At 46.3% G+C, this 12,894-nt stretch overlaps 1 protein-coding gene across 4 annotated transcripts in view; it reads right to left on the bottom strand.

Annotated features, from left to right (window-relative positions):
* Nucleotides 1-12,894, bottom strand: part of ATRX (ATRX chromatin remodeler) — a 327,972-nt gene that overhangs the window by 170,278 nt on the left and 144,800 nt on the right. For all 4 annotated transcript variants that reach the window (XM_029607651.1, XM_029607652.1, XM_029607653.1 and 1 more), the window contains 4 exons: nucleotides 12,749-12,845; nucleotides 12,209-12,418; nucleotides 11,772-11,913; nucleotides 94-203 (listed from right to left, as the gene is read on the bottom strand). In XM_029607651.1, coding sequence (XP_029463511.1) covers nucleotides 94-203; nucleotides 11,772-11,913; nucleotides 12,209-12,418; nucleotides 12,749-12,845 — 559 coding nt within the window. The remainder of the gene's footprint in view (nucleotides 1-93; nucleotides 204-11,771; nucleotides 11,914-12,208; nucleotides 12,419-12,748; nucleotides 12,846-12,894) is intronic.

Genomic DNA, 12,894 nt, shown 5'->3' with positions numbered 1-12,894 from the left:
GATTGAAAAGAAGGAAATTAGTAAAGATTGATTTTGTTGATGCCTATTCTAGAACAACTGATAAAACATTACTAACCACGCGTACTGACTTACCTGCAGTGTCTTGCCAAGCCCCATGCAGTGTGCAAGGATACATCCAGACCCTTGCTCTTTCTTTGTTTTTTTCAGAGATTCACAGCAGCAATCCCACATAAACTGCACCCCTGCGAACACAATTAAACATTATATTTCAGAGGAAATGTTTCTTTTCAGTTCACGCGGAGTTTGCTTTATTTACATTCAATTTCTATTCACTTAAGGTCCCTCTTATTTGACAGAAAAATAAGATGTGGAGTCCTTATAAAAAATGAACAGATTAGTTACGTAAGTATATTATTTTGCCTGGCAGCCTCCTGCTCCTTTGGGCTTCTAGTAACATAAGAGCTGCAGTAGCAAGAGTCTTCATTCACAAATATCTAGTTTAGTAGCTTTTATTTCCTCTCCTTCCCCTCTTTTATAATCCAGCAATTGAAACAACTGCTCTGCTTAACAGGCTTCCCTCAAAAGTCAGGCAAGTACCCTACATCCAGCTAAGGCATTGGACCTCCCTACTCCAGGGGTTATAAATACAGCCAGTCGATCTGAAGAACAGAAGGCAGGTTCCAGGATCAAACCCAGGATTCCTACATGGCAGTGAGCAGCACTGCCTCTGTATCATTTAAATGGTAGCACATTTTCCATGCTACTGCTGGCTCCCACCGGCAGACTTGTTAACGGTCTTCCAGTGGGTATCTGACGTGAGGCATGGGGAGGACTAAAGACAGTGTATGCTGCAAACAAATCTACCAGCAGGAAACAGTACCAGAAAGAAAGATCCATGTGGTAGATTGGAAAGGCACCTTTCCATTAATCTGAGCCATACTCTGTACGAAATACCGGAGTATCTGGCCGTCATGTGACTATTACATTCCTTTACTGTGGCTAAGTTGCAAGAGTTACTACAACTGCTTTGTGAAAGTGGAATCATCTGGCCATATCGTTGGGGGGTAGGATCCAATTGTTTAAGATGACTATCATTCCCAAGTGGATCTATGTTTTGAGCACTCTCCCCCTTGTTCTGAACTCTAGCGATATCCGTTTTACATAGAGAATTGCACTCCCTTTTGTGGAGGAGAGGTAAACCACGAGTGCCCCGATGCGGAAAAGTTTCTAGAACTTTGAATAGACACACTGAGCATGCCCACCATGTCCTATTCCACACGTCCATGCGGGGTCCCCCTCTTTAGTCTCATAACACAGAATTATGATTAAAAATAAAAAAAAATAGGAGAAAACCAACTCCACAGGGTGGTAGGCGGGTTTCATAGAAACATAGAAATGACGGCAGAAGAAGACCAAACGGCCCATCCAGTCTGCCCAGCAAGTTTCGCACTTTTTTTTTTCCTCATACTCATCTGTTACTCTTGGCTCTTAGTAACCTTGGAATGTTCAAGCACATGGACTTGATGGCCCCCTGCCTGAGATGTGCTCTTGACCAGCAAATCATCCAGATACAGGAAGACATGCACTCCCAGTCTGCAGAGGTACACCGCCACCAAGGACAGGCATTTTGTGAAGACCCATGAAGTGGACGGAAGCCTTAACGGCAACACCCAGTACTAGAAATGCTGTCTCCCTACCACAAATCAGAGATAGTTCCTATGACCAGGGAAGATCTCAATGTGAGTGTATGCGTCCTTTAGGTTGAGGGTTCCCTTTTTTGCAAAAGGGGGATCAAGGTGCCCAGGGAAACCATCTTGAACTTTTATTTATTTAGAAACTTGTTCAAGGCCCTTAGGTCTAGGATGGGACAGATTCCTCCTGTTCTCTTTGGAATCAGGAGGTACCTGGAGTAGAATCACCGCCGTTTGCCCTGATGTTAAGGGCTCGACTGCCCTGGCCTTTATGTGGGAGAAGAGCTCCACTCGTAGTTCCCTCCTGATGCAATACCAGCCCCCAGTGCGGGCACAGAGGGCAATTTGGCAGGACACCCAATACATTTATTTAGTACCCTTGCGGATGATGGACAGATCTCACTGGTCTGAGATTACACTGGGCCACTGGTTCACAAAGAACCAAAGCCTGCCCCACCCAGAGGGTCCATCATCCTGGGTACAGGCAACTCCCTATCGCCCTTAGTCAACTCCATCCCTGGAGTTGACTAAGGAGTTGGCTGGGGTTTTGGGGCTCTCTGCTGCATGGAATGGATGCGAGAGCTCAGATGGTGTTTAGGAGATCAAGGAGGCAGAGGATAATACTTCCTCTGGCGAAAGAAAGACTTCCCTGGCCCCAGTCTAGACGGTCTCCTGGATGAGGACAAGAGTTCGAGTACTAGCGGAGACTCATTGAAGGGTTTCATGGTGGTCCCGAAATTGGGCCATATCATTCTGCAGGCGCCGATTCCCACTGCAGAAACACTAATGCCACCTCGAAAACATCGAAGGTTGCATGAACCTTGTGTTTTCCGCACTCTAGACCCTTGTGCACCAGCAACATGAGGGTGTCTTGCTGCTGTTGAGGCACTTGATCAGCTACTTCCTGCACCTGTTTCCAGATGTCATAGAAACATAGAAACATAGAAACATAGAAATGACGGCAGAAGAAGACCAAATGGCCCATCCAGTCTGCCCAGCAAGCTTCCCTCATTTCTTCTCCCATACTTATCTGTTTCTCTTAGCTCTTGGTTCTAATTCCCTTCCACCCCTGCCATTAATGTAGAGAGCGGTGGAGGAGCTGCATCCAAGTGAAATATCTAGCTTGATTGGTTAGAGGTAGTAGGGGTAGTAACCGCCGCAATAAGCAAGCTACACCCATGCTTATTTGTTTTTACCCAGATTATGTTATACAGCCCTTTATTGGTTGTTTATCTTCTCCCCTGCCGTTGAAGCAGGGAGCTATGCTGGATATGCGTGAGGTATCAGTTTTTTTCTTCTCCCCTGCCGTTGAAGTTATGCTGGATATGCGTGAAGTATCAGTTTTTCTTTTCCCCTGCCGTTGAAGCAGAGAGCTATGCTGGATATGCGTCGAGAGTGAAGTATCAGGTACATTTGGTTTGGGGTAGTAACCGCCGTAACAAGCCAGCTACTCCCCGCTTTGTGAGTGCGAACCCTTTTTTCTTCTCCCCTGCCGTTTAAGCAGAGAGCTCTGCTGGATGTGTGAAGTAACAGTTTTTCTTCTCCCCTGCTGTTGAAGCAGAGAACTATGCTGGATATGCATTGAAAGTGAAGTATAAGAATGGAGTGATCAAGCTAGTTGAAAGGCATCAGGAATAGAGGAAGGTGGAGGTAGTATTCAGAACCCTGGGGTATATACCATGTCCTGTGAGTACTGGCTCATGTAGAGCTGGTAGGCTGCAATGCAGGCAATAAGCAAGGCACCCTGGAACACCTTCCTCCCAAGAAGGCCAAACGATTGCCAACATGGTTAAAAAGTGAGGTGAAAGAGGCTATTTTAGCCAAAAGATTTTCATTCAAAAATTGGAAGAATCCATCAGAGGAAATTAGGATAAAGCATATGCATTGGCAAGTTAAATATAAGACACTGATAAGACAGGCTAAGAGAACATTTGAAAAGAAGTTGGCCATAGAGGCAAAGACCCATAATAAAAACTTTCAAAAATATACAAAGCAGAAAGCCTGCGAGGAAGTCTCTCGGACCATTAGATGATCGAGGGGTTAAAGGGGCAATTGGGGAAGATAAGGCCATTGCGGAAAGACTAAATTAATTCTTTGCTTCAGTGTTTATTGAAGAGGATGTCGGGGAGATACCTGTTCTGGAGACAGTATTCAAGAATGATGATTCAGATGAACTGAACCTGGAAGATGTAGTAGGCCAAATTGACAAACTGAAGAGTAAGTCAGTCACCTGGACCGGATGGTATATACCCCAGGGTTCTGAAAGAACTCAAAATGAAATTTCAGACCTATTAATACAAATTTGTAGCCTACCATTAAAACCATCCTTTGTACCTGAAGACTGGAAGGTGGCCAATATAAACCCAATATTTAAAAAGGGCTCCAGGGGAGATCCGGGAAACTATATACCAGTGAGCCTGACTTCAGTGCCAGGAAAAATTGTGGAAACTGTTATAAAGAATAAAATCACAGAACATTTAGATACATATGATTCAATGGGACACAGCTAGCATAGATTTACCAAAGGGAAGCCTTGCCTCACAAATCTACATTTTTATGAAGGGGTGAATAAACTTGTGGACAAAGGTGAACCAGTAGATGTGGTGTATTTGGATTTTCAGAAGGCGTTCAACAAAGTCCCTCATGAGAGGCTTCTAATAAAACTAAAAAGTCATGGGATAGGAGGAGATATCCTTTTGTGGATTGCAAACTGGTTAAGAGAGGATTAAATGGTCTGTTTTCACAGTGGAAAAAAACTATAGAGTGTCTCAGACCAGTGCTTTTTAATATATTTATAAATTATATGGAAAGGGGCAAGACAAATGAGATGCTTAAATTTGCGGATGACACAAAATTGTGCAGAATAATTAAATCTCAAGCAGATTGTGATAAATTGCAGGAGAACCTTTGAAACTGGAAGATTAGGTATCCAAATGGCAGATGAAATTTAATATGGACAAGTGCAAGGTGATGCATATAGGGAAAAATATCCCTTGCTGTAGTTACAGGAAGTTAGGTTCCACATTAGAATTACCACCCAGGAAAGAGATCTAGGCATTTTAGTGGATAATACATTGAAATAGTTGACTCAGTGTGCTGTGGCAGTCAAAAAAGCAAACAATGTTAGAAATTATTAGGAAGGGAATGGCGAATCAAATGGTGGACAGCACCTTGAATACTGTGTGCAGTTCTGGTCGTTGCATCTCAAAAAAGATATAGTTATACTGGAGAAGGTACAGAAAAGGGCGACCAAAATGATAAAAGGGATGGAATGGCTTCCGTATGAGAAAAAGCTAAAGAGTTTAGGGCTGTTCAGCTTGGAGACGAGACGGCAGAGGGGGGAGATATGATAAGAGGTCTAGAAAATCATGAAAGGACTTGAATGAGTAAATGTGAATCGGTTATTTACTCTTTCAGATAATACAAGGACTAGGGGGCACTCCATTAAGTTAGCAAGTAGCTCATTTAAAACAAAGAACATTCTTTTTCACTCAACGAATAATTAAGCTCTGGAATTCATTGCCAGAGGATGTGGTTACGGCAGTTAGTATAACTGGGTTTAAAAAAGGTTTGGATAAATTCCTAGAGCAGAAGTCCACAAACTGCTATCAATCAATAAGGATTAGTAGCTTGGGATCTATTCAATTAATGTTTGGGTACTTGCCAGGTACTTGTGATTGGTTGGCCACTGTTGGCCACAGGGTACTGGGCTTGATGTACTCTTGGTCTGATCCAGTATGGCATATCTTATGTTCTTACGAGCATCCATTGCTCTGTAGTCTTTCCCCAGGGGCATCGAGGAATGGGTTCGAGAGCGCTTTTGCCTCTTCAGGGTGGATTTGACCACCACCAACTAGTGAGGCAGTTGACGCTTATCGAATCCTGCAGCCTTCTGGATGAGGCAGACTGTCTGCATTCCTATCAACAGGAGGCACTGTGAGAGAGAGTGTTCCCATATCCTCAGCACAACTCCTTAAGGATCTCGTGTACCGGGACCAGCATGATCTCCTTAGGAAGCTCCACAAACTGGAGGATCTCAAGTATTTTGTGCCTGGCATCCTCCTCTATCAAAAGTTGAAAAGGAATAGCCTCTGCAATCACCCTCACAAATCCTGCGAAGATTAAGTTCTCAGATGGAGACTTCCTTCGTTCATCTGGAGGAGAGAGGTCCGACAGGAGACTATTAGAGTCCTCGGAGGACTTAGTTGGATCATCCTCCCAGGGGCACAGAGACCCTCATCCTCACTGAATGCTACAGGAGATAGGGCCCTAGGTGTTAGGCCTACGTCCAAAGGTGCAGGCATCAGTAGAAATGGACAGGGGGCTACAGGCCTCAGAGTTTCAGCCGGTCTCTGTGTAGCTTCCTGCTCAGAGGAACCGGCAACAACCACCATATCGGTAGGGGGAGGCCTCAGTGCCCCACCAGACACCGATGCTGTCCTAAGAACAGACAGCAACTGGGTCAGTAATGCGCCGATGAGCACATTGAGTTTCTCCGGAAGTGGTACGAGGTCAGGCGGGACCGGCTCTAGTGCCGGTGCCACAGGAGTGAAGCCCTGCAGCACCCACTCCACTGCCAGCTGAACTTGGCGCTCCAGGTCCTCCTCAAATGTTGCCAATGAAACACGGACTGGGAGGAAGGAGGGGTGGCCAGATCTTCTTCAGACCCATGAGAGGGATCGGTGGCTGGCACCAGGTCTGGTGGAGACCATCGCAGATCCTGGGCGAGTCTACGATGGTCTCTGCTCACCTCGCCACAAGGCCTCTTGGTGAGCATCATGGCAAAAGCCGGTGCATCCTCGTGCATCGACAGGGACCAGTGCCGATGCTTCTTAGGCTTCCCTAGATGCTCGGCCTGGTCTTTCCCCTGTGCCAAGGTCAAAAACAATGAACCCAGTGTTCTCAGCCTGGAGGAGATCGACAAGTGTTGGTCTCCAGCACCCCTATCCACCGGTGGCATCGACAGAACCGATAGCTTGGAGTCCCCCATTGGTGCGGCTCCAAAGACCTTCGATGCCGATGGTTTGGACTTCCTTGACCCAATGAGCTGTTCTATCTTATCGAGTTGAAGCCAACGTCCTTTTGATGTCATCTGGGTGCACAAGCATCAACCCTGGATGTCATGTGATACCCCCAGGCAGAGGGGAATTATGACGGGCCGAAATAAAAGGGCCGCAATGTCAAGGTGATGGTCAGCAGGCACTGCCACCACGCGAAGGGAAAAATCGACCGCGAAAGGAAACTTACCCAAAACAGTGAAAACCCTGACTTGGGACACTATGGGAGTGCATTGAGAGGGACCTGGTGATGTACAGAAGGAAAAAAAAATGCAAAAAGCAAAAATGTTTCCACAAGGCAAAAAACAGCCAAAGTGAGCTCAATCACACTGCGAGGCTTACAGTTCTGCAGAAAAGAGACCGAAGAGGGACCGTGCCTAAGAAACATAGTATAGGGCATTGTCCACTCCCAGCAAGTAGGTGGCCCTGAGGTACATCGAGTGGGAGAGGGCCTCCGCCCATATCTGTGCAGCCTCCTGACACAGAAGGTAGGAGCCCGTCCCTCCCTGTTTGTTGATGTACCATATGGCCACCTGGTTGTCCGTCTGGATCAGGATGACTTGATTTGAGAGGAGATCCTGAAATACCCTAAGAACATATCTGATTGCTCGAAGCTCCAGGAAATTTATTTGGTGTTTGGCTTCCTCTGGAGACCAAGATCCTTGCATCTGCAGATCGGCCACGTGGGCTCCCCAGTCGAGGTTGGAAGCATCGGTGGTGAGAGTTATTTGAGGGTCTGGAGCTTGGAAGAATAAGCCTTGGAGGAGATTGACCTGATTGCTCCACCAGGCGAGAGTGACGGAGTGAGTCGGTTACGTGGACAATGGTCGACAGGGGCTGAATGGATTGAGTGCATTGTGACCTTAAGAGTCCACTGCATGACTCTCATGGCCAAGCGGGCCATTGGGGTGACCTGAACTGAGGACGCCATGTGTCCCAGGAGGATGAGAAAGTAGTGTGCAGTCGTGGAATGCTGAGACTGCAGCTGGTGTGCAAGAGACACGAGAGTGAGAGCTCGCTGTCGAGGCAGAAAAGCCTTTGCCTGCAAGGTGTCCAAGTCTGCCCCAATGAACAATAAGGTCTGAGATGGGACTAAGTAGGATTTGTCGTAGTTGACGAGAAATCCTAACGAAATTAGAGTGTGTAAGGTAAGATGTAGGGACGACATAGCAGCCTGCGGAGTGGGAGCCCTGATTAACCAATTGTCTAGATAGGGGTAGACGTGAACACCTTGGGTCCCGAGGAAGGCTGCAACTACGACGAGGCATTTTGTGAAGACTCATGGTACAGACGCGAGGCCGAATGGAAGCACTCAGTACTGATAGCGCTTGGGGTCTACTAGAAACATCAGGTATTTGCGATGGGATGGAATTATCGCAATATGAATGTATGCGTCCTGAAGGTCTAGAGAGCAGAGCCAGTCTCCTCTTTGTAGAAGAGGAAGAAGAGAGCCCAATGTTACCATTTTGAACTTTTCTCGCTGGAGGTACTTGTTGAGGGCACATAGGTCCAGAATTGGACAAACACCCCCCGATTATTTGGGGATTAGAAAGTACCGGGAATAGAACCCTAGGCTGTGCTGAGAGTAGGGCACTGGTTCTATTGCCTTGGACTGGAGGAGGAGGGAGACCTCCTGTTCCAGAAGGATGGAGTGATCGTATGTTCTCCACGTCGGTAGAGGTGAGGAGTCTGGTGGAATGGAGAGAAAGTTCAGATGATAACCCTGAGCAATTATCGCCAGGACCCACTGGTCTGAGGTGATCAAGTGCCACCTGTTGTTGAAATGGCACAATCGACCTCCCACTGGTATGTGGGGTAATGGAAGATGGCTTCTGCTCTCTATGCAGGAGTCAAAAAACGGAAGCAGGGCCCGGCTGAGGAGCTGCTTGTGGTTTTTGTTTTTGTGTCTGACAAGACTGGGCTTTTTGAAACGGTCTCGTAGAACGGGTTCTAGTTGGTGGCGGGTAGGATTTCTTTGGGCGGAAGAATGACTTCTTAAGAGTCCTTCCGGAAGGGCTGTTTTGAAGAGTACTCAGAAGGCATCAGAGAGAGCTGTCTTAGGGTCTAATGATGGTCCTTGAATTCCGCCACTGTTCGTTGAATCTGCTCGCCAAACAGATTATCTCCTACACAAGGCAGGTCGGATAATCTGTCTTGTACTTCAGGGCAAAGGTCGGAAGACTTGAGCCAGGCCCATCATCTTGCCGAGATAGCAGCTGCAGATACCCTGGTAGCAGTGTCAATCGTAAGATGATCTGATTTCATGCTTGCCTGCCTCAAAACTCTTATTTACTAGGGTTTGGAGTTGATCTTGAAATTGCTGAGGCAGGGAGTCTGTCAAGTCTTGTATTTGCTTAATTAAGAACTTAATATATTTTGTCATATAGAGCTGATAAGCGGCAATTCTGGAGATGAGCATTGATCCCTGGAAGACACGGCGACCAATGGCATCCAGAAATTTCTGTTCCTTGCCTGGGGGAAAAGGAAGTGTGAGGTTTTGATCTCCTTGCTCTTTTCTGGGCAGATTCTACAACCACAGATTGGTGATCCAATTGAGATTTGTGAAATCCTGGAGCTGACTGAACAAGATAGGTGGTGTCAGCTTTCCTGTGGACTGGAGCAATAGAGCCAGGATGTTCCCAGTTCTTTTTGAGGAGATCCAGAAGAACCTGGTGGATAGGGATGGAGGTTATTTCCTTGGGAGCATTCAGGAATTGTAATAACTCCATCATTTGATGCCTTTCGTCCTGTTCCGTCTGTAATTGGAAGGGAACCAATTCAGACATCTCCTTCACAAAATTTATAAAGGAAAGGTCCTCTGGAGGAGAACCCTTTCTACCTTCAGGAGGTGAAGACAAGTCATCGATGTCTGGTGAAGAATCATCAGTCCAGGTATTGTAGGGATCAGCACCTGCTCCTCTAGGGGCTAGAGGATGGGGCGGTGGGATCCCTGAAGGTCCTGGTCTAGGCTCCGAAGGACTTGAAGGAATAACTGGAGGCACCGATGAAGGCATCGAAGGCACCGATGGATGGCTCGGTGGCATCGACGGACGTGTCTGTATCAATGGCTGAGGCATCGGCAGAACTCCCGATGGAGGGATGCAGAACGGTGTTTCTCCTCCCGATGACAAAGCAAGCGGGGAGGGCACTGGAGCCATCGGTGACCCGGGGTCCATTGGTGGAAAAGCAGCTTTGAGCGCTTCCATCCTCGAGAGCAGCAGTGCCAACGCTGTTAGAATCGGGTCGGTGGTCGGTTCCGTAATCGGTACTGGTGTCTGTGCCAGAGGAACCTGGAATCCATGCATCGCCTTGTCAATGGCCTCCTGAACCATCCGGGCCAGTTCTTCTCGGAGACCTGGAGCAAGCAGCCCCGGCTCCAGAACAGAAGGAGGCAGAAGCATAGCCGGAGGGACCACCGTTAAAGACGGAGTCGCGGCTCCCGATACCGTTCTAATTAAGGAGCACACTTAGAGGGAACTTACCTACTCCCCTACCTATAGTCCCTCTCCCTCTCCTCCCCTCCCGCTAAACCCTACTTTTCTTTCCTTTTGAAGTAAGTTGCGTGCGCTGGCCAGCTGCCAGTGCGCAAGTCTTCAGGACAGCAATCAATGGCACTGTCCCGGCCCACCCCCGCCCAGAACACGTCCCCCAGCCCGCCCCTTCGAAAAGGCCCAGTACTTAGGCGCGCACCAGGGTTTACGTGCGAGGCCGGGCCCCTTTGAAAATTCTAGCACACATAAGGCCTGGCCACGTGCGTAAACCCTGGGATTTACGCTCATGGGCCTATTAGAATCTACCCTTAAGAGAAACAAAAAAAGAAATTAGGAAAGCAAAACGTCAGGCAGAGGAAAGGACTGCCAAAGAGGTTAAACAAGGAAACAAAACATTTTTCAGATATATCAGTAAAAAGAGAAAAGTCCAAGGAGGCATACTGAGATTCAGAGATGACATGGAACAGTTTGTGAAGGAGGACAGTGAAATGGCACAAATATTAAACAAATACTTCAGTTCAGTGTTCACCATGGAAATCCCAGGAGAGGGACCACCGTTGGTTAATAAGGCTGTGGATGGAAGTGTAATAGACAGCAAACCATTTAAGGAAGAAATTATATGGGAAGAGCCAAGAAAAATAAAAGTGGACAAAGCCATGGGGCAGGACGAAATTCACCCAAGGTTGCTGAAGGAGCTCAGAGATTTGCTGGTGAGTCCACTAAGTGACATGTTCAATACATCACTGGATACAGCTGTGGTGTCTTGTGTGTTACCACTACACAAGAGTGGAAGCAGAGGGGTGGCTGGAAACAGGCTGGTTAGCTTCACCTCGGTGGTGGGGCAAGCTAATGGAGAAGCTACTAAAGGAAAGGACAGTAACCTATCTAGAATCCAGGGGGTTGCTCGATCCCTGTCTGATAAACTTGATAGATTTCTTTGACTATGTGACTAAAGAATGATCTAGAAGAAAACTTCGTTTTCTTTTGTTCTAGAGGAGCTGATGGTTGGAAAAAAAGTTTTCCCAAAGGCAAGAAGAAAACGTTGGACACCTGGCTGCCTTATATTGACTCTCTGTCTTCATGAGCAAGGAGTCTGGTTTTGAATGCTTATTAGACTGTGGCTGGTTGCTTGCATGAGAGACACTACTACTCACTGCAGGGCTGGGAGGGTGGGGGTTTAACTGGTTTACTTGGTGTTTAAATACTTTTTGATGTTCTTTCAGTGCATGCCTGGTGACCTCAGAGACAAAGCGACCAGGCATGGATTGTACTTTTCTTTTGTTAATCTTTAATAAAAGATTTAAATATAAAAATTCATGGGTTTATCATCATGTTGTTAAAGGTCCGCTGGGTCCCTTTCCTCTTGAAAGAGAAGAGGGCACGGAATAGGCCTGAAGTTGTATCTTTACAGTATGCTGAATGCAAGGATTCTGTGACGAAACGCAGCAACTAACTTTTCATTATAGGAATCCAGGCTACACTAATCTCAGAAATCACCTCTTTAAAACCACACTTGGAGAATCCACCAAACACTTCAATATTGTTTCAAAGTAACACAGCAGAGTCCTTACCATCTACTTGATGAGGCTTCAGCTTTGTAACCATGTTTCTATGAACTTGCACTAATGGCTGCTTTGTTTCCTCGTCTTCATCGAGAACCAGTTTGGTGGTTATTGGGCACTTTACAGGTGAAGCATCTTCAACCACTATTACCTGCATGGAGACAGCGTTCGATATGATCACCACATGCTCAGCAAATCATCGTAGAGAGGTCTTTCATAGCACATTACCACAGAGAAAGAAACTGGTTTTTATCCCCTCTCACACTCTCAATAATTGCCACAAAGGAGGAGAAAGCGAAAGTATATGAAGAGGATTTGATAAAAACCCTGCCTGCCCAATCAAATATCAGCACTTACTTTCAAAGTCATATGTGCTTATATCCATAAAGCAAAGAGTAGCTATGCACCGACACTTCATGCTGAAAAGCTAAGTGCAAATTAAATACCTCTCTCAACGTCTTTCTTTCTCGCTCTCTCTCAGCAATGCGCTTCCTTCTCTCCTCCTCCTCTTTCAGAGCATTCTGAGTTTCTGTTCTCAGTTTATCGACCTTGAGAATCTTTCGAATCTTCTTCCTGCCTTTCCCAGGAGATTTTGAGTCGTCGTCATCATCATCATCATCATCATCGTCGTCACCATCACCATCCTCAGAGTTACTCTATTTAAAACAGAGAGCACTAAAATCACTTTAGATTAAAAAATAATTAGCAGAAACATTACCAGCAACTCCCATAAGCTAAAACGGAGCTGAATAATTCTCCTATCTGCAGTATCTCCAGTGAGTGTAACAATTATTACTCTCCCTTCCAGTCCCTGCTACCAGATGATTCACTAGAACAAAAGTCCATTTAAGATTTCCTCCCTGGATGTTCATGGTAATGGTTATTAGGGCAAGCTATGCTAGACTGCGAACGTTAAACTGATTAGATTCTGCCTAACAGACAAGGAAGCGTCCTCCTCCATCCTCAGAGCACATTAAATAACCTACTTTGCTTTCACTAGAGTCCTCCTGAATCTTTATACGCCGCCTTTTCTTCTTCTGCTTGTAACTTCTTATATTTTCTTCTGCTTCTTTTTTCGCAGCTCTGGAAAATGGAACAGTCTTAATGAGCAAAAACACTTATACTTTAGCGT

Source organism: Rhinatrema bivittatum, chromosome 6 (genome assembly GCF_901001135.1).
Source record: "Rhinatrema bivittatum chromosome 6, aRhiBiv1.1, whole genome shotgun sequence".
Classification (NCBI taxonomy): domain Eukaryota; kingdom Metazoa; phylum Chordata; class Amphibia; order Gymnophiona; family Rhinatrematidae; genus Rhinatrema; species Rhinatrema bivittatum.
Note: the sequence above shows the minus strand (reverse complement) of the source record. Positions and strands in the feature narration are given on the sequence as shown.